General features: G+C 47.0%; 1 protein-coding gene across 1 annotated transcript in view; it reads right to left on the bottom strand.

Annotated features, from left to right (window-relative positions):
* Positions 1 to 22,586, bottom strand: part of TRANK1 (tetratricopeptide repeat and ankyrin repeat containing 1) — a 79,098-nt gene extending 56,512 nt beyond the window's left edge. Inside the window, exons 1-7 of the mRNA XM_078432524.2 lie at positions 22,329 to 22,586; positions 18,890 to 19,016; positions 16,189 to 16,339; positions 13,221 to 13,339; positions 10,446 to 10,529; positions 10,060 to 10,198; positions 7,428 to 7,562 (exon numbers count right to left, since the gene is read on the bottom strand). Coding sequence (XP_078288650.2) covers positions 7,428 to 7,562; positions 10,060 to 10,198; positions 10,446 to 10,529; positions 13,221 to 13,339; positions 16,189 to 16,339; positions 18,890 to 19,016; positions 22,329 to 22,582 — 1,009 coding nt within the window. The 5' untranslated portion in view covers positions 22,583 to 22,586. The remainder of the gene's footprint in view (positions 1 to 7,427; positions 7,563 to 10,059; positions 10,199 to 10,445; positions 10,530 to 13,220; positions 13,340 to 16,188; positions 16,340 to 18,889; positions 19,017 to 22,328) is intronic.
* Positions 22,587 to 23,011: the final 425 nt, after the last annotated feature.

Below are 23,011 nucleotides of genomic sequence, written 5' to 3'. Positions count from 1 at the left end.
CAAGACTCACGAAAAAATGCTTGGTAGCTGACTTTGTGAAAGAGAATTTACTTTTGATCACATATCTTTTTTAAATGTTTGGATTTCTTTTCAACCAAGAGCATGCCTTTCAATTTTCTTTTTTGCTTTTAAAATATTTTTTAAATATTTTTAAATGTTTATTTATTCTTGAAAGAGAGACAGAGTGTGAGTGGGAGAGAGGCAGAGAGACACAGAATCCGAAGCAGGCTCCAGGCTCTGAGCTGTCAGCACAGAGCCTCATGCGGGGCTCGAACTCACGAACCGTGAGATCATGACCTGAGCCGAAGTCGGACGCTTAACAGACTGAGCCACCCATGTGCCCCTTAAAATATTTTTTGATTGAACATACCATAAAATTCATCCTTTTTAAAGTGTACAATTTAGTGGGTTTCTGTGTATTTATGAAGTTGTGTAACCATCACCACTATCCACTTCCAAAACATTTCATCCCCCCAAAAAGAAACCTTATATGCATTAGCAGTCACTCCATATTTCCCCTGTCCCACCCCCAGGGGCAACGTGGAATCTGATTCTGTCTCTAGGGATTTCCTTATTCTGGACATTTCATATAAATGCGATCGTGCAGTATGTGGTCTTTTGTGTCTGGTTTCTTTTATTCAGCATAATGTTTCTTTTTTTTTTTTTTTTAATTTTTCAATGTTTATTTCTGAGACAGAGAGAGACAGAGCATGAGAGGGGGAGGGGCAGACAGAGAGGGAGACAGGATCTGAAACAGGCTCCAGGCTCTGAGCTGTCAGCACAGAGCCCGACGCGGGGCTCGAACTCAACATAATGTTTCAAGGTTCATCCATGTTGTAGCATGTATCAATATTTCCTTCTTTTTTATGGCTGAATAATATTGCACTGTATGGATGTACTGCCTTTTTTTGTCCATTCAGCAATTGATGGAGATTTGGGTTGCCTGAACTATTTTGGCTCTTATCCCATAAGGCTGCTGTAAACCTTCACGGGCAAGTGTTTGTTGGAATACGTTTTCATTTCCATGAGGCATATACCTAGGGGTGACATTGCCAGATCATATGGTGACGTGAGTACCGCCAGACTGTTTTGCGAAGCAGGTGCACCATTTTTGATTCCCAATTTTTCTACATCCTCGTCAATAAGTTCCTGTCATCTTTTTGTATCTCAGCCATCTTGGTGCGAAGCGTACTTTTAATTTTTAAACTAGTTTTTGAAAGGCGATTCAAAGAAGCCTCCGTGAACAGGCAAAGAGACTAGTAGACCAGGAGAGAAAGTTCAGAATTAGTGGCATCTCAGATCCCTGAGGTCTTGCACACTTTAAAAATAAATGATGCTGAAAAATAAATAAAATAAATAAATAATGCTGAGACAAATAAGTGGACATCTGGAAAATGGTAAAACTAGATCTTTGCATGAAACTCCAATGGACCAAGGATCTAAATGTCAAAAAGGAAACCGGGCACCTGGCTGGCTCAGCCAGTTAAGCATCTGACTCTTGATTTCAGCTCAGGTCATGATTTCATGGTCGTGGGATTGAGCCTCGCGTTGTGCTCCATGCTAAGAGTGTGGATTCTCTCTCCCTCTCATTCTGACCTTCCCCCGCTCATGCTCTATCTCTCTCTCAAATAAATAGAAAAAAAACTTAAAAAAAAAAAGAAAGAAACCATACAGGTACTAGAAAAAAACAGAAGTCTTTAACTTTGATGCAGGTAAAGATTTTCTAACTCTGACGCCAAATACAGAAGCAATAAATCAATAGATCAATAAATTTGACTACATAAAAAGAATCAAATTTGCATGACAAAAAAAAGAAGGCAGAAGACAACTGAAAAACTGGGAGAAAAAAATTCATAACTTATACCATAGACAAAGAGCTAATGAACAAAGAATTCTTAAAAATTGAGGGCAAAAGACCAAAACTTCTATGGAAAAAGGGGAAACAGACATGAACATATAACTCACCAAAAAAAAAAGTATGTGTGTGTATATGTGTGTGTGTGTGTGTGCGTGTGTGTGTATAAATGGTTCTCAAATGTATTTTTCAACATCCAAACTCATACATAATTAGAAGGTAAACAACCTTGAGATACCAAGTTTTACCTCTCAGACCAGAAGAAATTTAGAAATCCGACAACAAATTCTGTTGGTGAATCTGTGGGGAAAGACGCATACATGGCAGGTAGTTGTGCAAACTGACACAGTCCTTCCAGATGGAAATCTGACGATATCTAACAGAACTAAATATGCACTTATGATATGGGGTGACCTTCAGGACATAACTGTTAATGGAAAAAAAAAAGCCAGGTGCCAAACAGTATCTGTAGAAGGGGACCCTCCATGTAAAAAAGGAGATGTAAGAAAATACACGTGTATCTGCCCATCACTGCAAAGGGAATCCAGAAAAAATAGGCCTGATATAAAAGAAACTGATCGCTTACCGGGAGCGGATGGGAGAGGGGCAGAAAGCAGGGGGGAATTGGGAACTGAGGGTGTCAAGAGAGGAGTAGGAAATGACCCTTCTCTGAGTATATCTTTTTGTAAAGTTCAGACTCCTAGAACCATAATAATGTTTCACATATGTGCCTTTCACATACCAAAACATAAACAAAACCAATCAGGACATGAAAAGAACCCTAGAATGAAATGCAAACACTGAAAAAATAATCCTCGGGGTACTACAAATGAGCTGCATACCTACAGTGAATAGGGTGGGGAGGAAAAGAACTTAATATCTTGACTGGATGCCATAAAGTTGAAGACAAAAAGAACTGAACACAGACGAACATAAAATGAACATAAAACAAACATAAATCTAGTTAGTGGATGTGTTTCTCAAAGAGGCATGGGATAGCAGGTCTGAAACTCATAAAAGTGAGCACATAAGTAAATATATTGTAGAAGAGAGCGGTCACAAATTTTAAAAGGCTAAATGACCATGGTGTTGGTCTGCAATCAGAGGTATGATAGGGCTCATCAAAGGAACACAGAAGCCAATCCGAAGGAAAGAGTGCCTCATGGCCACAGCTGGAACAATTTGGGCAACAAAATAAATAATGATAGTATTAGATTTTATCCCATAGAATAAATATCCATGAGTCCATATTAAAATACACATACATACATACATACATACATACATATATCGAAGAGATAGCTCTTCATAGCAAAACAATCCCAAGTAATAAATGTAGAAGGAAAGAAGAAAATTAAAAATCAACATTAACCAAAGGTCACAGTAATAGTCGATGCTGACAAGATCCACCAATGGATACTAAAATTAGTGTGCAAAAGTTTAAAGGGAAACAGTATTTGCATAGACGGTATTTGGAGAGTTCACACTATCTCCTACAAGGTATTTAACAACTATGAAAGGAAAGATGGTAACTTCACAATGGAGAAGTCCCACAGATCACAACTTAACCAGCCAATCAAGGCTAACGTCACAGGACATACTGCCATCACGAACTCTTGGATATAACGCTGAGAATAACACAAAATTATTTCCGTAGAATTCTTACCAAAAATGCCTGACTTTATTCCAATGATGAGAAAGCATCAAACAAACTCAAACTGATAGATCATCTACAAAACGACTGACCAGTACTCTTCAAAAGGGTCAAGGTAACAGAAGCCCGAGGAACTGCCAAAGACTGGAGGATACTAGGGAGCCCCGACAAGGAAGTGAGGTACAGGTCTCCGAACGGAAAAAGGGCATTCATGAAAACAGGGGTGAAATTCGCATGAGGTCTGTGTATGTTGATAGCATTCTGTCAAAATTAACTTCTTGATTTTGACGATCAAACTCTGACACGTAACATGCTAAGATTAAGGGAAGCTGAGGGAGGGTATACAGAAACTCTCTGAACTATTTTTGCCTCTTTTCTGTATGTCTAAAATTAGTTGAAATTGAAGATTTAAAAAAAAAAAGCTTCTTTGATGAAAAAGAGAAGCATCCTGCGAGAGTAGTGAAGCCTCATTTGGCAATGCCCGGGGGACAGCCCATGTTTACACCTGCATGGAGAAAGGAGCCTCTCTTTACTTCACGTGCTTATTCTCCCATGTTGCAGAAAGTCCGAAGGTTTCTGCCTTTGTAAGAAACAGTATAAAGTTGTGCCGTTCCATATGGCAGCCGTGAGGCACAGATGGCTACTGAGCACTTGAGATGTGGCTAGTCTGCACCGAGATGTGAGCGATCATATGCTGGATAGATGGGCTAAATAACATATATTGGATAAGCTAAATATACTGGCTTATATATATATAGGCTATATATATTGGCTAAATACATAGGCTAAATATATATAAACATATATTGGATGGGCTAAATAACATCTATTGGATAGGCTAAATATACTGGCCTATATATATATAGGCTATACATATTGGCTAAATACATAGGGAAATATATATAAGCATATATTGGATGGGCTAAATAACATCTATTGGATAGGCTAAGTATACTGGCCTATATATATATATAGGCTATACATATTGGCTAAATACATAGGGAAATATATATAAACATATATTGGATGGGCTAAATAACATCTATTGGATAACGCACATCGGATAGATGGGTTAAATAACATACATGACGAAAATTAGTTTCACTTATTTTGCCTTTACTTTTTCATATGACTACCAGAAAATTTAAAATGTTATATGTGGCTCTCATTATGCTTGTACTGGACAGTCCTTGTATAAGTCCCAGGAAAGGAAATGCTTGCCAAGTTATCAATGCAGAGAGTTGGCACCCGAGGCGCTCCATGCATGTAAAATACCCCACATTGCACAAACCACCTGGATTTCAGGAGACTTGGAGCTGCGTTTCTTTGCAAACTGAAAAGTCCTGTCTGGAAATACTTTTGGGGGGGGGGGGCATTTTCAGAGTAGGGATGTGTAAGGAGAGCACAGTGATTGGAGACACAGACGTTAACCATAAATTACCAGGGTAATTATCATTAGCTGGAACCAGATCACCCTAGTCCACAAGGGCCAGTAGTCGAATGTCTAGAAATGCTACAAGATGGTTGATCAACATAGTCATTTAAACTTACAATAAATAGGGGCGCCTGGGTGGCTCAGTCGGTTGGGCGGCTGACTTCAGCCCAGGTCACAATCTTGCGGTACGTGAGTTCGAGCCCCGCGTCGGGCTCTGTGCTGACAGCTCAGAGCCTGGAGCCTGTTTCAGATTCTGTGTCTCCCTCTCTCTGACCCTCCCCCATTCATGCTCTGTCTCTCTCTGTCTCAAAAATAAATAAATTTTAAAAATTTAAAAAAAAAAACATACTTATAAAAAAAAATAAATAAACTTACGATAAATAGGTTACATTAAAAACAAAACTCGGGGCACCAAGTCTTGGTGTATTTACACCAAGAAAATTGGCAAACACCACAATTCAGGGCTTTTCCTTCTGAAGAACCCACTTGTCAAACATTTGCCAGGATACCATTGCCTTTAAGAAGGTACTAAAATAGGAAGTAATCCTACATGGTGGAGAAGTAGGGGGATCCGAAGTTCCCTCGTCTCTCGAACACAGCAGTGTTGAGTCCAAAGGACTTTGAACTGCAAGACCCCGGGTAGCAAAGTGACAGAGATGCCTCCAGGGACCTACCAGGACAAATTGGTGGACCATAGGTGCGTGACTGCAAACTGGGAGAGATACAATGGGCGGCAGAGAAACAGAGGGGAGGGATCCCCTTCTGCAGAGAGACAAAGAGAAGAGAAAGGGAGGCTGGGGAAGCGTAGGACTGGATCTGGACAAGAGAAGAAGGTAGTAAAATACACAGGACACCAAAAAAGACAGTAACAGGTGCCGGCAAGGATTTAGAAAAATGAGAACTTTCGTGCGTTACTGGTGGGAGTATAAAATGGTGTAGCCACTTTGGAAAACAGTCTGGCAGTTCCTGAAGGGATTCAACATGGTTACCGTACGGTCTGGCAATACCACTCCTAGGTATCTACCTAAGAAAAATGGAAATATATTCCAACACAAAAACACATACACAAACGTTCATAGCAGCATTATTCGTAATAGCCGAAGGGTGGAAACAAGACACGGGCCCATCCACTGATGAATGGGTAAATAAGATGTGGTTCACCTACACAACGGGGTATTATTTGGCAATAATAAGGAATAAAGTCCTGATACATGCTACAAGGTGAACATCGAGAGCATGCTCAGTGACAGAAGCCAGTCACGAGACTGTATGGTTCCATTTGTGTGAGATGTCCGGAAGAGGGAAGTTCCCGGGCACAGAAAGTAGGTTAGTGGCTGCTTAGGGCTGGAGAGGTAGGGAGAAATGGGAAATGACTACTGATGGATCCGCGGTTTCTTTTGGAGACGATGAGAATGTTTTCTAACCGATCGTGGTGACGGTTGCATAACACTGTGAATGTGCTAAAAACAGGGAATCGGACCCTTGAAACAGGTGAATTATATGGCACCTGAATTATATTTCGATAAAGCTCCAAACAGTATCTGTAGCACACCCTTTCTCCGTTTCCCCAGATGTGGGTTCCTGGGACGCAGTTCTTTGGGGATGACATTAGAGAAACAATCCTCGCTGGGCTTCCCTGGGACACGTTGAGGAAAAAAGACTACAAGTGCCCGGGACGTCCCCAACCAGAGCCCTCCAGGCTGCGTCTAGTCCACAGGCACGTTTAATTTTGAGCAGACATTTTATAATCTTGAGTTGTCTTATTTTTTTAAAAATCCATCTTTCCAGGGGGCACCTGGGTGGCTCAGTCGGTTGAGTGTCCGACTTCGGCTCAGGTCATGATCTCACTGTTCGTGGGTTCGAGCCCCGCATCGGGCTCTGTGCTGACAGCTCAGAGCCTGGAGCCTGTTACGGATTCTGTGTGTGTGTGTCTCTCTCTGCCCCGCCCTCCCTCACTCGTGCTCTGTCTCTCTCTACCTCAAAAATAAACATTTAGAAAGTACATTAAAAAAAAAAGAATCAACTTCATCCTTGCATGCACCAGCCTCACTCTTCCTCGTGGCCTGTCTGGCCTTGGCAAGTATGGAGGATGCGATCCCTGCGTTCGATTCTAAGTGGCCAGGAAGCAGGACCACTTCTGTGGTCTGGCTCGTTAGCGTACATTTGGCATAAAATAAAGCGCTTATAGTAACTGTGTGATGAGGGAAGGAACAGGGCAGCCAGAGGCCCATATCCCGGAGACATTCAACCCCACAGCAGCCATCGAAGCCGAAAGAGCATGGGGACCCCAGCCCATCTTCCTTCCCTTGACCCGCATCTTTCCTGCATATAGCCTGCCCTCCCAGGCATGCTTAGGTCGACAAAAGGTTTAGCCCTCTTGAGCCCACCCCAGGAGGAAAAGGGTAAAAACGTGTGGTCAGGCTCTCTAACGCCTGAGGTCAGCCAGCCCACAGCACCCCCTCCAGCCTGGTGTCGCCACTTACGTTTGATGAGGTATCCTGGGTAGTGAGCCGCGGCAACGATGTGGAGAACGGTGCAACCATCCCCGTCCTTCTGGTTGATGCGGCCTTTCCACTCGGGCTTGTGGTCCATCAACCACCTGAAAAGATGGTTTTCCTCTGAAGGGAATTAAAATGAGTTCCTGATGTTATTTTCCACACACAGAAAATCAATCTGAAAGCACATCGACACGTACCGTCCTGAGGGAGCCAAATGGGGACTCCGACACACGTGTGCCACTCACCACGAGAACGGGAGACACGGAGTTTGTAAACTAAAAGGACGAGTTCTAACTTCAGCCAGATTTCCGAGCAGCAGAGCCCGAGACCAGGGTTCTTGTACGTGTGAGTTGTTGACAGGGAGCTCAGGAGAAAGAGCGTGAGGGACGCAGGGCGGGGCAGGGGAAGGAGGCGAGCAGAGATGTGGTCTCCCCTGAGTCGGCCTCAGCCTGACCCCACAGGGAGCTCTGCAGCATGAGCTGCACCACGGTGTTGACCCACGAGGAGGCAGGGGCTAACCTTTGTGTCAGTCAGTCAAGAGCTCCAGAACACCTCTAGGGAGGGCGTGTGGTTGAGGGGGGAGCGCCTCCGGAGAATGGGGGGCTGATTGGCCAAGAGCAGCTCTCTGGCCAAGGAGGCAGTTGTGGAACAGCAGGTGGGGATGGGGGCACTAGTCGTAAAGAGGCTCCAGGCAGGGCAACGGTGCCCGTGTCAGAAAGCAGGTCAGTATCCGAAAAGGTTACCCTAATCAATACTGTTAATAAGACTGTTAATCAAGACTGTTAATATTTTTTAATGTTTATTTATTTCGAGAGACAGTGCATGTGCATGAGCGCACATGCAAGCAAGGGAGGGGCAGAAAGAGAGGGAGAGAATCTCAAGCAGGCTCAAGGGCACTCAGCTGGGCACCCGGTGCGGGGCTTGATCCCATGACTGTGAGATCATAACCTGAGCTGAAGTCAAGAGTCGGACGCTCAACTGACTGAGCCACCCAGAAGCCCCGATGGGACGTATATTTAAAAGTTATTTTCCCAAGTTCCTTCCTTGGAGCTCCTGGGATCAAGGAAAGCCACACACTTCTGCCAACTCTTTGAACACGGTTTGTCACCACGTCAGTTTTCCTCTGAGAAACAAATCAGGGATAACCTTGAATGCTTGATCGTATTGACACGTGCCTGTACCCATGGGAGCTAATGTAAAGAGCAGACACAGCGGGGAATCATGACTTTCACAACCAGAGGCACACTTCTCTGGGCTCCAGATTCCTAGTTTAAAACTGGGAGGACTGGGGGCACCCGGTTGGCTCCGTCGGTCGAGCGTCCGACGTTTGCTTTCAGCTCAGGTCGTGATCCCACGGTCGTGGGATCGAGCCCAGAACTGGACTCCACACGGAGCGTGGAACCTGCTCAAGATTCTCTCTCTCTCCCACTCTGCCCTTCAAAAATCAAAAGTAAAAATTAAAAAAACTGGGAGGATTGGACCAAATTGCTTTTAGTCAGACTTTACTTTTAAATGTTTGATCCACCCGTCCCTGCGCAAGAATAAAACCTTTCATGGACTCCACAGTACATGAAATGGAAATCTGGTTAAAGGAAAGTGGGGGCCCAGGTCTTGGAGGCCCTGCCCACCCCCCTCACTCCTTCATTCCCAGGAAGGCAATCCAGCCTAGAAGAGGAAGACTGTCTAGACAATTCTCTTGCCTCTTCTGGCTCTAAAACAGTATGGGTAAATGTCTAACTCTGGTGCCGTACATGCTTGGAAAAGAAAAACAAGCTTTTATCTTGTGTGTGCGTGCGTGTGTGCGTGTGTGTGTGAATGATAAAATTTAAATATTTTCAAATTGAACTCCTATAGCCAAGTGGTGAAGACTTAAAAAAAAAAAAAAAAAGAATTCTATGAAAATCGGAGTCCTTTAAAAGAACCACAGCAGACGTTATCAACAACAGCCAGTGTTGAAGAGTGTTGAAGCGGTCGACTCTCCGGCTAGAGACAAAATGAACCCGAACAAGGGGAAAGACCACACGTGCCTTCCGAGGCTCGGGGAGCTCCGCCCAGCAAAGGCTGTCTGTCCCAAGGTCCCTCCTCGGGTCTCAGTGCCCCTGTGCTGCCAGGATCTGTCTAGGAACACAGAATCCTTTCAGCCTGGGCCCCTGTAGCTACTAGGTCCCGGGCGAAATAAAAACAAGGCTGTCTGGGGAGCCCGGGTGGCTCAGTCAGTTGAGCGTTTGACTTCGGCTCAGGTCATGATCTCACGGCTCGTGAGTTCGGGCCCCGCATCGGACTCTGTACTCACAGCCTGGAGCTTGCTTGGCATTCTCTCTCTCCCTCTCTCTGTCTCTCCCTCTGCCCCTCTCCCCCTGCTCGCACCCTCTCTCTCTGTAAAATAAAAAAAATAAAACGTTTTAAAACCAAAACCAAACAATGCTATCTCCCTGCTGCCTTTATTCATCTGAATAATCAAACCATTTGAATATTCAAATCGTTTGAACATGCCACCTTCAAGTGGCTAAATTCTGGCTAAATTCTGGTGGCTAAATTCAAGCGGCTAAATTCAGCAGAGCTCGGAGCTCAGAGCCGGGAGGGCGGCTTGGGTGGGGTGAACCAGAAGAACACTCACTTGCTTGGATACAGAGCCGCATGAGGGCATGAAGAGGGTACGGTCCTATCGTCTCGATACTCGCACCGATGGAGACGAGCCACTGCACTAGCTTGGGCACCTGTTCCATATTCTCGTAAAGCCCAATGAAGACATATTTCTGGGGGGGGAAGAAAAACACAAAGGAAGAATCATGGAAGTCACTACATCAATATTAAACGTCAAACCCCTTCACTCATAAAATTTGGGATCAGCAAAACCTAGATTCGCTGTGGCCCACGCCTGAGATCATTATACACAACCGATATGCAGTGAGGCAGCTGAAGTCCCCTTATCCAAGCAGAGGTCCCAAATACAAGCCCCGAGTGGCCTGACTTAAAACCGTATGTTTCAAGAAGGCACCTCACCTCAAAGAGACTCTTCAGTGATAACTCTGGGACATGGATATTTCGGGGTAGCCGGTCCTTTCTCGCTGACAGAAGTAGGAACGACTGGTGAGAAGGGAGAAAGAGAAAAACCTGGAATAATAATGCTCTCCACGTAGGTTATTGGAACAAACGTTACCTTCGGGGTGAAAACAAACAAGCAAAAACCAAAACAAAATACCCTCCAGCCCTATCTCTCTCTCTCTCTCTCTTTTTTAAATGTTTATTTGTTTTTGAGAGAGAGACAGAGCGAGCACAAGCCGGGGGAGGGGCAGAGAGAGATGGGGACAGAGGATATGAAGCACGCTCTGTGATGACAGCAGACAGCCTGATGCGAGGCTCGAACTCACGAACTGTGAGATCATGACCTGAGCCGAAGTCAGATGCTTAACCAGCTGAGCCACCCAGGCGCCCCAGCCCCGTCGCTCTTTTTAAGTTACGTGCCAAGCTTTACAGCCTGAGCCATGATAATCGAAGTCCTTCCGTCCGGCCGATGTCCTGCTCCTGCTGACAGCTAAGCTCTCTCCACATTTCCTCAAAGCCTGCTGCAGACGGGAGCAGCTGACGTTAAGCAGCATTGCCGAGGGCAGAGTGGGTAAAAAAGTGATTCTCTGCGAAATTCTGAAAGCCGAGCAAGCAGAGGAATCCCATCCTTTACGAGCATCTCATCCCAATTAATTCTGTAGCACACGGGTGTTTCATAAGCCCCAAGTGTTTGGGGTCCGTTAGACCCCGGCGAGCAGAGTGTGCTGGAAAGGTCCCTATCAGCGAGTGACAGCTGGCTGCACATCTCTCCCCAATTCCACACCCGGTAGCCCTGTTCGTGGCTTCAGGTTGGCCATGGCTGGAGTACTGATGCTACAAAGATTGGCAAACACTACAAATCAGGCCTTTTTCTCGCAGACAGCCAGTTGTTGAACCACTGACCCAATCTAGAGTCAATGAAGAAACTGAATCCCTCAGAAAGGTTAAGCAATTTGTCCTAGGTCACACAGAGAGGTCCCTCCTGAGATCATCCAGGTGTGCCAACAGGTCTGAGGGCTCCAGGTTCTGGTATGGCCGTGACTGGGGACCCAGGCTCCGCATCAGTCTCCCTCGTGTATGCCCAGTGGACATGGGGACCACAGGGACTGAGCCTATGGCCACATCTTGTTTCCAGGTTCCTTCAGCCTGCTGCCCTCTCTTTACTGCTCACCCTGAACACACAGGCCCCAATCTCAGATGACATACTCAGGGTTCTAACAATCCTGATTGCTGACCCGGCTTTTTTTTTTTTTTTTTTTTTGGTCTCTGTTTCCAATATGTGAAAATGACCTGGGCCCCACTGCTGGGGTATTGGACCAAGTGCACCTGCCCCTTGGGCTGCCTTCTTGGGCCTTCCCTTCCCTACCTACCTGCTTTCTCAAGACCTTGGAATATGGGACTGAGTTTCAGAGAACTCGTGGCTGGATTTTAGGGGATGTCCCATGAACCCCCTGAAACTATGTATACAAAGAGAACCCCATAGATTTCATTAGATTTCCAGTGGAATCCATGAGCTTTCTAAAAATTGAAGAATTCTGTCTTCTAAAGTCATTCGCCCTGCCTGGCTCTAGAGTCCTTATGGCTTGCCCTGGCTTTTAGTGACTTTTCTGGACTGCCAGGCTTTAGAAAGCCCAGCAGGCCCTTCCTGACCTAACTCCCATCCTCGGCCGCCTCTTTTCACGAGCACGGAGAGGCCACCATCAATGACAACTATGCACTGGGCACGTAGCACAGCCAGCTACCATGAAGCTCCATTAGCTCAGTGCCTGGCACATCATAAGCCCCTGACAAGCATTAGCTAATATTATTATTAGGCGTTCTTGCTCCGGTATTTCTAAACTTCACCAAAGCCCCGAGGGAGTAAGTTTATATCCTGAAACTTACAAATGCGGAAATGAGGCCCAGAGGGGAAACAATTGGTCCAAAACAGAAAGTGGAAGATGATGATTCGAGGAGGCATCTGTGTCACACCAAAGCCCAGGCTGCGGGTGCACTGGGCACCGGGAATCCCTTCCACGGATTCCCCGCCTCGGGCCGGCTCCTGCAGCCTCACTGCTACCTGCGGGCAGCGGTCCCTTAAGCCTACACAGAAGCGCTGGGGGCAGCACAGGCAGGTCTCCTGAGCCCACACTAGCAAATGCAATATAGAAGAGATTGCATGAGGGCGCCTGGATGGCTCGGTTGGTTAAGTGTCCAATCCTTGATTCTGGCCCAGGTCATGAGCTCACGGTTTGTGAGTTCGAGCCCCACATCGGGAGGGAGTCATGGCGTGGAGTCTGTGTGGGATTCTCTCTCTCTCCCTCCTTTGCTGCCCTTCCCCTGCTCGCGTACTCCCCCTCTCTCTCTCTCAAAATGAATAAGTAAACATTAAAAAAAGATTATATGAAGATGAACATTCCAAAATTTATTTTCCTCATTCCATATTACCATTGGCATCTGGACTTTACACTTTTGGGATGACCATGGAGACATAGGGCAAGGAGGGAGGGTGATACACGTTAGCTAATATTATTATAGGTGTTCTGAATACGTTTCCTATCTTAAAAAAAAAAAACTGGCTAATTAATATACCTCAGTGACTTTCCACTTTTAATGATGTGTCAGTTAAAAAGTTATTTTGGCATCAAGATAAACAAATAATAAATTACAATCCCCCTCCCCAGTGCCAGCAGAAAGAATCTGTTTGATCGAGAATGTGCTTTTCCCACAAGAGAGTCATCTCCTTTTACTTACGTGCCATAATCCTTTCTTTGCCAACTTTTCTATTACAGATTGCCACACTTCTGTTGAGAATCCAGTAGTAAAAATATGATCGAAACAGGGCAAGAAACTTTGCAAAACAATGGGGTCGCCTGAAAGAAAGTTCCATAGTTTAGAAATTTTAACCCAGGCAGAGTCTAGAACATTTGGGAAAAGGTCCTCTGTTTAGGATCACACATAAACAAGTGGTAAATTAAAGATATCAGAACGAGAGGCATTCTCGGGCACCAGGGTGGCTCAGTGAGTTGAGCCTCCGACTCTTGACTTAGGCTCAAGTCATGATCTCATGGTTTGTGGGTTAGAGCCCCACTCTGACAGTGAAGAGCCTACCTGGGATTCTCTCTCCCCCTCTCTCTCTGCCCCTCCCCTGCTCACACATACACACACACACACACACACACACACTCTCTCTCTCTCTCTCAAAATAAATAAACTTTTTAAAAAATAAAAAAGAAAGAGAGGCACTTGCAAAGTAAAAGTCCTATATAATTGACTGAAGCAGCAATCATTTTAAGTTCAGCTATAAACTCAATGCCCCAAGGGTTAAGCGGTATAATGTGAGCTAATACTCACTTAGCTCTTCTATATGTGAAGCCCAGTGATATGTGCTAATATTTAATCCCTCAAACATACCGACAAGGCACTGCCTATTATCTCTACTTAGGAAGAAATAGAAGCTCAAAAAAGTTAAAAAAAAAACTCACTTCCCTTAAGAAAGATGTGACATCATATGAGGCATGTTAAGATACAAAACACATGAACTAAGGGAAGGGAAGCAAAACTAATATAACAGGGAGGGGGACAAAACATAAGCGACTCTTCAATATGGAGAACAAACAGAGGGTTGCTGGAGGGGTGGTGGGAGGGGGAATGGGCTCAATGTGTCAGGGGCATTAAGGAATATACTCCCTAAATCATTGTTGCACTAGATGCCAACTAACTTGGATGTAAATTTAAAAAATAAAGAAATTATAAAAAAAAAAAAAAGAAGAAGAAAGAAAGAAAGAAAGAAAGATGTGACAAATATTATCCTCAATCAACCAATGAGAAACAGAGACAAACGAGGCCAGGCTTCATGGCATGTCACGCAACCAGTTAACGACAAAAACAGAGATGGGAACCCAGATCCACCAACTCTCTTATTCAACACACATTCTTCTAACCTAGTGGCCCAATGCATCTCATGATCCTCCAAAAGCCACATTTCTCAAACCCATGGGTGAGATTATCCAAGGAGACGAGGCAGGTGCCAGAATAGCATCGCACCTCCTCCAGGATTATCAATTTCCACAGAGAGGTAACTATCAAAATAAATAGATGTTGCACAAAAGGATACAAAATTTCCATAGGCATATTTTTCAAACTTTAGAAATCGGGCCGTGGGCATCCATTCACCCTCCAAACAGGAGTCCTTTGGCATAAAAGTCTGGGATGAGTTGCCCTACGGAGTCCTACGACGTGCCGCTCTCAGGATGGGAGCAGAATGGAAACCGTCCAGATTTCTTAGGGGAGCAGTCGCCAAGAACGAACGGTGACTTTACAAAGATGCAGAAAAGACATGAGAGATCGAAGGGGAATGGCCAAGCCATCAGGTTCAGAGGAATGGGACACAGGCTCCGTCACGGCAGTGAAAGGGTGCCTGGAAAGCTGTGACCCATCAGCACTCATCTGGGCATCTTCCATTTCTCTGCTGGGGGACGTGGCTGTGTCTACCTCCAACCACCCCCCACTCACTGCCTGATGCGGCTCTCACCCCCCATCTGTGCCAAACTTGCCAAAATCTGTGGCATGCTGGCCACAGACCACACAAGCTGCTTTCCCACACTCCCAGTGGGAACAGGTGGCTCTGTCACAGTTGAATTTATTTCCCCACCTCTGAAAGCCAAAGACCATTTGCCCACCGTTCTAACATGTGCCGTGTTTCACATCCTAACATCTCTAGAATGGGGACGCGTGTGACGATTGAGTTTGTCTCTTAGTGGCAAAGCATTTGTTTCACTGGCACATCTTAAATGGGTACAGTCTTAAATGTGATCAAACACAATATTTGAAAACAATGGGCTGGTCATTGGCAGAACTTTTAGACTGCGCCAAGATAAACACAGAAAGGTTCCGTGGTCACTGGCAGGGAGTACATTACATTGTGTTACGGCTTTCTGTCTTTGTCTAATCCAGGCCACTGACAAAGCCGGCTCACGGGCCAGGTCATGAGAGTAATAACTCAAGGCGGTGACGCAGAAAGCCCCCGTGCGTCACTGACCATAGCGGCCGAGACGCCGGGCACCGCGGCAGCTTCCGTGGGACCCTCCATCAGCCCTTCCAGGCTATTCTGACAGCGAACAAAAATATTGCCTCCACGTATGGGATAAATCCATGCAAAACTCATAGGAAAGAGCACAACTCACGTAAAACGAGTAGTATGAATAGGGAAAGATCTCTCAGTAGCAACACAGAAAACTGAAGTCTGAAACAAGAGTGGCGGAGCTCTAAGTGATTTCTGCAAAACGATTTCGGTGTTTTTACAAGAACCTGAGCCACCCCAACTTCCAAAATGTTTTCTAATGTGAAAATCAGTTTCATTCAAACTGCATACATCAGCCACAAAGAAACCCCCTGGAATTATCTCTCCAGGAGCCATTCAAATAAAATAACAAGGACAAAGAAAGAAAGAAAGAAAGAAAGGGGGGGAGAAAGAAAGAAAGAAAGAAAGAAAGAAAGAAAGAAAGAAAGACAGAAGGAAGGAAGGAAGGAAGGAAAGAAGGAAGGAAGGAAGAGGAAGGAAGGAAGGAAGGAAGGAAGGAAGGAAGGGAGGGAGGAAAGAAGGAAGGGGAAGGAAGGAAGGAAGGAAGGAAGGAAGGAAGGAAGGGGAAGGAAGGAAGGAAGGAAGGAAGGAAGGAAGGAAGGAAGGAGGAAAGGCAGATTTCCCGTGGTTCCAACTTACTGCCCATAGTGGTAAAGACTCCCACAAGGAAATCAGCAATCTGGATCTGGTCCGGGCTGCCCTGGAGAAGTCGCAGACCCTCGAAAAACATTCGAGCAGCTTCGTAAGGCTGAAGCAACCTCAGCAAGGAGTAACCAGCCCGGTAGTATCCCTGGGACAGAAGAAAAGCAAACCCGTAACTCACCCATGCCTCTAACCAGCTGCTAAAAGGAAAGGCAAGATTGATGACATGGGGAAATGAGCTGGAGAGGTTTCACTTCTGTGTCAACACAGATTTCTAACAAGCACTGGCTACAGGATTTCCACGTTACGTTCTGTGCCACAGTTTTCCTGTCATTTTTTAACTGCCAAGAAAACAATCATTTCCAAATGCATGACTTCTGCATCTAACGTAGGACAGAGCGAAGGAAGCGGGCCCGCTTCCAAGTACATGTGTGGCTTAGTTATTCACGCAACAAATCACAGCCCTGGCAAGAAGAGAATGAAAAAAAATCCTCCGACGACAGCGTTCCAGAAAAGAATGAGACTGTCATGTAAACACAGAACTTGTTCGCTGCACCTTTCAATCAAAGTCAACACGACTTCCACGGGTACACGGCTGGAAAAAAAAGTTGTCATGACAAGCGTTGAGGTATATCTAGCTCCACGTTATAGGCATTGCATACCGGAGGCAAAAATTGTTTATTTCTGTGGAGAGGAAAATTACAATGATTGTTGGAGGAAAATGGCTGACTTTTGCCTACATAAAATGGTGTGCCTTGAGTAGGAGCAAAATGCCATTGCCTTCCCCCTCTTTGATTCTCTAAAGGAATCCACACCAGGATCTATCACGACAACATTCTAAGATAACGAAAGGTGCCCAGCAACTGGGTTCACACAAGAAGCAAGCACTTAAAAATTCCACTGAACACCAAATCTCTGACTATTGATTTGTTTTCACCTTCATTTGAAACGTCATTAGATGACGACGAGGAAAAAAAGGGTTGGGAGAATGTCTGGGTTTTTTTCGCCCAGCCCAGTAAGCTGGATACAGAATTCCCCGCTTCCTTCCCTTCCTCAGATTTTAGTTTCTTTCATCTTTTATTTTGGTGGGGAGAGGAAAGGGGTTCAGAATAGGCCACCCCAAAATATGGCACTTCGGCCTAAGGATTATCTTGAGCCCAAGGCATTTGAGATTCAAAAGATGTGGAAGGAAACCTTCCTGGAGCTCCCCTGATCTGAGTAAAAGCAGAAAGTCTAAGAAATGAGGACTGCCATAAATTTTCTCTCCCAGGGAATTTTTATGGCCATGAAGAAGATGGACATTGGCACTGAGCCGGCCCAGCGCTGCTAAACATTACTAAGATAGCCCTTCTCTCCCCTCTCATGAGTTTCCCCCACGTGTGTGCATGTGCGTTCCCACAGTCCACAGCCCCCCGACGTCTAAACCCCTCTCCTTTGTCTGTCCCGCCTCCACACTTTACCACTCTGTTAAAAATGTATAGGGGCGCCTGGGTGGCTCAGTCGGTTAAGCATCCGATTTCAGCTCAGGTCATAATCTCGCACTCCATGCGTTCGAGCCCCGCATCGGGCTCTGCTGACAGCTCAGAGCCTGGAGCCTGCTTCGGATTCTGTGTCTGCCTCTCTCTGCCCCTCCCCCGCTCCCACTCCGTCTCTCTCAGTCTCAAAAATGAACAGATGTTTAAAAAAAATTTTTTTAAGGACAGGCTGAAGGTGAAATAGGCAAATCCCTCCCTCGAGGATGGAGAACATGCAGGTCAAAACCCCCCGCCCCTTCCCACTGTTCCGTACACAAAATGCAGATCCCTGAGAAGACAACACAAACTCTTATGTCCTGAGTGCCAACAACTCGAACCAAGGCCTCCTTAATCCTTGAAGCGACTCTGAGACCTAAGCAGCCACTCCCTACACAGTCGGGGAAAGGAAGGCTTAAGGAAGGAAACGCATTTCCTCCCATGCTGAAACCAGTCTGCCGCACAGCAGAGCAGCGGGGAGAAAGGCCTACGCGTTTCTGACCTTGGAGCCTCGCCATAAATGGTCCGTATCACTCACGTGACACTTAATTGTCTGTGCCTCAGATGGCTCCAGAATGGCAACTCCTTTATGGTCTCCGATTTTGCTTTTTGTCCTCTCCCCAACTTGACCGAGAGTTCCTCAACAGCTGGGCTGGCGTCTCCCTGGCCTTTTGCTCACCCTGAGGCAGGAAGAACTGGAAGACTGACAGCATTTTAGCTGCGGAAAACGATCAAATACTCATTTAAATACTCATTTACCGATCTTTGTTAACCCCTGGTGGGGGGGTGGGGGTGGGGGTGGATTGCTGGCCATTCGAACCTCCCCCCACCCCCATCCCTCCAACGGAGCTGATTTCCAAGTAAGAAGTGCTTCGAAAGAAGTAATCGGTGCCATGTGGGTCCGCCCAGCTTGCACCTGCAACACAGCTTAGCTCAAATGAAACTCGGAAACATCAAAGTACACTTCGGACTACGAGTAGTGGTGAAACTACATCAGAGCACAACGAGCTCCACCTGCAAGGGCATTGCCACACCTGGCCCTCAGTGTTCCCGGTCTTCTCCAGACAGGCTCGCACGCCCTACGGGCACCTGTGTGAAGTGCAAAGGATTGAATGAGATGCACTCCTCATATTTCCATTTTAAAAAGAAGGGAGGAAGGAGGCAGGGCCCCCCAGCTGTCCCCGTACCTTCACATAGGTTGGATCCCACTGGAGACATTCCTTGGCCGCCACAAAGGCCTCATTCCATTTCCCGAGGCTGTAAAATGCACTGGATTTGTTGCACAGCAGGACGGCCAGCTCCCTGGGGGGAACCCTGTCAGAAAGAACCAACCGGTGGTCAGTAGAGCCCGAGCCATCTTTCTGCAAATGCAGAAAACCACCTTCGAGGTCACAATTCTGGGGCTGACTGCCACCATCACCAGCTAAGGTCCCAATTACACCGATCACATCTGACCCCCCAGCCCCCAGAAATCCCGGGGCATTGGCAAAGTGCAACCACTCCCAAATCCTCTGCTCCTTTTCATGACAGATGTTCTCAACACCTTGGTTCTACCTCTGACTGATCTCCACGGATCTTTTCATTTTTTAGAGACCGTTGGTGAAGCTTCTGTGAAAATGGTGACTGGTCCTGGGGCGCTGGGGTGGCTCAGTCAAGTGTCCGACTTCAGCTCAGGTTATACTCTCACAAGTCATGGGTTTGAGCCCCACATCAGGCTCTGTGCCGACAGCTCGGAGCCTGCTTTGGATTCTGTGTCTCCCTCTCTCTCTCTGCCCCTCCCCTGATCATGCTCTGTCTCTGTCTCTGTCTCTCAAAAATAAGTAAGTGTTAAAAAAAAATTTTTTTTTTTAAAGTTAGGTGATGCAGATAAGCACAAATAAAAAGCAAAGTAAACATCACCTCTACAACTGCCCCATCGTCAGTGCTTTGTTTCCGGCTTCTGTCCCCTTAAGTTGAAGGGATGAGGCCCCAGAGGTGCACAGAAGAGGCAGTGGGGCGGTCAGTGGCTGATCGATCAGCAGGGGCTGACTGCAGGTGTCCCGCCCAGATAACCTGGGCCGTGCAGCCATCCACAGCTGCAGTGAGCACTGGCTGCCACTAGGGGCTCCCATGGCCCTGTTCTCCAGATTCGCCCTCAACCTAACGGGAGCTGCCCTCTCCCCGGGAAGTTGTGCCCCTGCTGCGGACTAAATTGTGCCTCTCCGTCCATATGTCGAAGCCCTGGCCCCCCGTGTGATGCTATTTGGAGATGGAGCCTTTCAGGACGTAATTAGGTTTAGATGAGGTCATGACATGGGGCCCTCATGATAAGATTAGTGCTCTTATGTGAAGAGACCCCAGAGAGCGTCCTCTCTCTCTCTCTCTCAATCTCTCTCTCTCTTGCTCTGCCGTGTGATGATGATTCAGAGCGAAGGTACCCATCCGCAGACCAGGAAGAGGGCTTTCACCGGAAACTGAGCTGGCCAGCACCTTGATCTCAGACTTACCAGCCTCAGAACCATGAGCAGTAAGTTCCTGTTGTTGACTCCGCCCGGTCAATGGCATGTTGTTTTGGCAGCCCAAGCCCCACTCCTGAGGACAACTCCCCGGGGCCAGACAGCCTACAACAGAGGGTTGGCTGGCATGGGAACCAGAAGGTCAGCTCCCTGGCCCCAAAGTGGGACGGGCTCTGCAGTCCAGCTCATGCGCCAGAGCTCCCCAGGGGATCAGGCTGAAGCTGCCTCCAGAGGACGCACCGTCCCTGCTCGGAGCCCCTGCCCCTGCCCCATCCTCCTTCCCTCAGTCCCCTTCTCCTGAGAGCACTTGCTCAGCAAACCAAACGCACCTAAATCCCTATGTCAGCCGGCAGCGGCAGGGGGGAACAGTGGCAGGAAGGTTATGAGAGATAATAGGGGAGGGTCCGGGCAGGGGTCCCGTTAGTGGCCCCACGGTGCGGGGTCAGTCTACAGCCATAACCGCTACACCCGACTGCCTGTTTAAGAAAGTCAAATGCTTTGTGCTCGGGGCCCAGCTCTGACACCGTTCTGATCTGAGCCGGGAGGGGCGGAATTACAGGCCCAAATCAATGACACTCAACCCACATCCAGCTACTGTGTAGACACCAAGGTGACAGAAGGCAGGAGGTGGGAGCTGGGATTCAGTAATTTCATCCCGGGGCATTTCCCAGTACAAATGTAGGCCTCAGGCACCCCACAAATGCCAATCTCGGCCTCCTCTACGGCAGCGGTCCCCCAAGTATGGTCTGGGAGTGTCTGGTGTGCCCCAAGACCATCTCAGGTGGCCCACAAGGTCAAAATATTTTCCCAACGATAGCAGGCTGAATAATAGTCCCCCAATAATGGTACCACTTGTTGGCCAAAGAAACTTTGCAGATGTGATTAATTTACAGATCTTGGGGGGAGATTGTCCTGGATCAGGATACAACCACAAGAGTCCTTATGGGAGAGGGACAGAGGGAGACGTGGCTGTAGCAGAGGAGAGAGTGACATGACGTGGCAGCACACTGGGAAGAGACGCTTTGAGGATGAAGGAAGGGACCACAAGCCAAGCCGGGCAGGCAGCCAGCCAGAGCCGAAAGAGGCAAGAAATGGGTTCTCTGCAAAAGACCAGCCCTACCAGCACCCCGATTTTAGCTTCGGGAGACTCATCTCAGCTTCTGACCGCCAGAACTATAGGATAATAAACGGTGTTTTCAGCCGCTAAATTGTGGTCATTAGTCACAGCGGTAACAGGGGACCACGCATGTGTCTTTTTCACACGTTCTCTCCCATGTGTGCGGGGAATCTTCCAGAGGCTACACGACGCGTGGTATCACAGTGGATTGAACGCAGAAGCAGATACGAGAAGTCGGATGCCTTCTGTTGGGACGGACATTAAAGAGGTCTGCAAAAATGAAAACTGGGCCAGCCACCCTTCTCACTAAATTTTCAGCTTCGGAAAACATACTTATTTTGCATTATAATGTGTTACTTCCGTTAACATATAATGGGCTTATTACTGATCTTTTCAATAGATGCTTAAAAACGTATTTTAAGCTTATCTCCATTTTATTTTATTTTATTTTATTTTTTTTTATCTCCGTTTTAAATTCAAATACAGGCTCTACTGAAAGCTACACCCTACACAGACAACAGCTCTTAGCTGTTAAGCATGCTGCGATAATAAAAATGTTTGGGAACAGGTCTCCTGAAAGCCGAGGGGGCAGAGGAAGGGGTGGACCTGAGTCCCCCTGGGGTACACACGGTAGCCTGGGGGTAAACATCACAGATGATCAAGAAAGTGAGAGAGATGGCCATTGAGAGAGGCTGGGGGCTGGGATCGTCCCAGGAACTCAGATTCCCACAACCAGACAGAAGGGGAAATTGTGCAATGCTTACCAACAGCGTCCTACGTTTCACTTTCTATTTCTCCGGTACTTGGTATTCTCTGTGCAGTTTCTGAGCTCACAGCACAGAGCAGATAAATAGGAAGTGGGCGAGAAAGAAAACAGAAACTAGGCGGCGTGATAAGAAATGAAAACATAAGCGGCAGAGTGAGTTTCCTTCCATTTGCTACAAAACAAACAAACAAACAAACAAACAAACAAAAACAAAAAACGAAAGGTGAGGAGTAAATCCCAGCACTTACCCCCACGGATATAACTGCAGGAGAATCTGGATGGCCTCATCATACTTTCTGATGGCCAGAGAGAAGTTCCCGTTCTTAAGAACTTGGTTGCCAGATTCTTTCAACAGCTCAGCGTAAGCTGTGGGGTCCATCCTGTGAGCAGAGAGACGGGGGGAAAAGGCTGGCGGCCCGGCCGCTCTCCCTTCACGTCTGCATTGCTGACTGTGTGGAGAGGCACTTGGTTCATTCTGGCCCCACCCACCTGCCAAGCACATCCTGACAACACCCCTCACCACCAGGGGACCACACGGGGCTCTTCTTTTTCCGACCTCAGTGGCAGCAGCCGGGGTGGGGGTGGGGGTGGGGGGGAAGGGGGGGTGGTGTGTATTCCATTTATTCTGTGCTAATGGCCCGGCCAGGCACTGAGTGGTGAGGCTGCTTCTGCCCACAAGACGACTGACACCTGGCAGGTCGTGTGTGCCCCAGAAGCGGCGGCTGTTCCCGAAACTGGCACTGTTGTTACCTTCTTCTTTACCCACCACCACGGCCCCCGTAAGGAGGCGCTGTCCCCACGGTGCAGAGGCGGAAACTGAGGCTCCTGGAGGTTCAAGTCACCTGCCCCCGGTTCCGACCCGATGGCCAAGTTTCTGCTCCTGACCACTGCACCGCATCGACTACTGGTAGCGGCGAAACTCAGTGGATAG

Source organism: Panthera onca, chromosome C2 (assembly GCF_046562875.1).
Source record: "Panthera onca isolate mPanOnc1 chromosome C2, mPanOnc1 haplotype 2, whole genome shotgun sequence".
Classification (NCBI taxonomy): Eukaryota; Metazoa; Chordata; class Mammalia; order Carnivora; family Felidae; genus Panthera; species Panthera onca.
The sequence above is the reverse complement of the archived record's forward strand: the minus strand, read 5'-3'. Positions and strand labels throughout refer to the sequence as shown.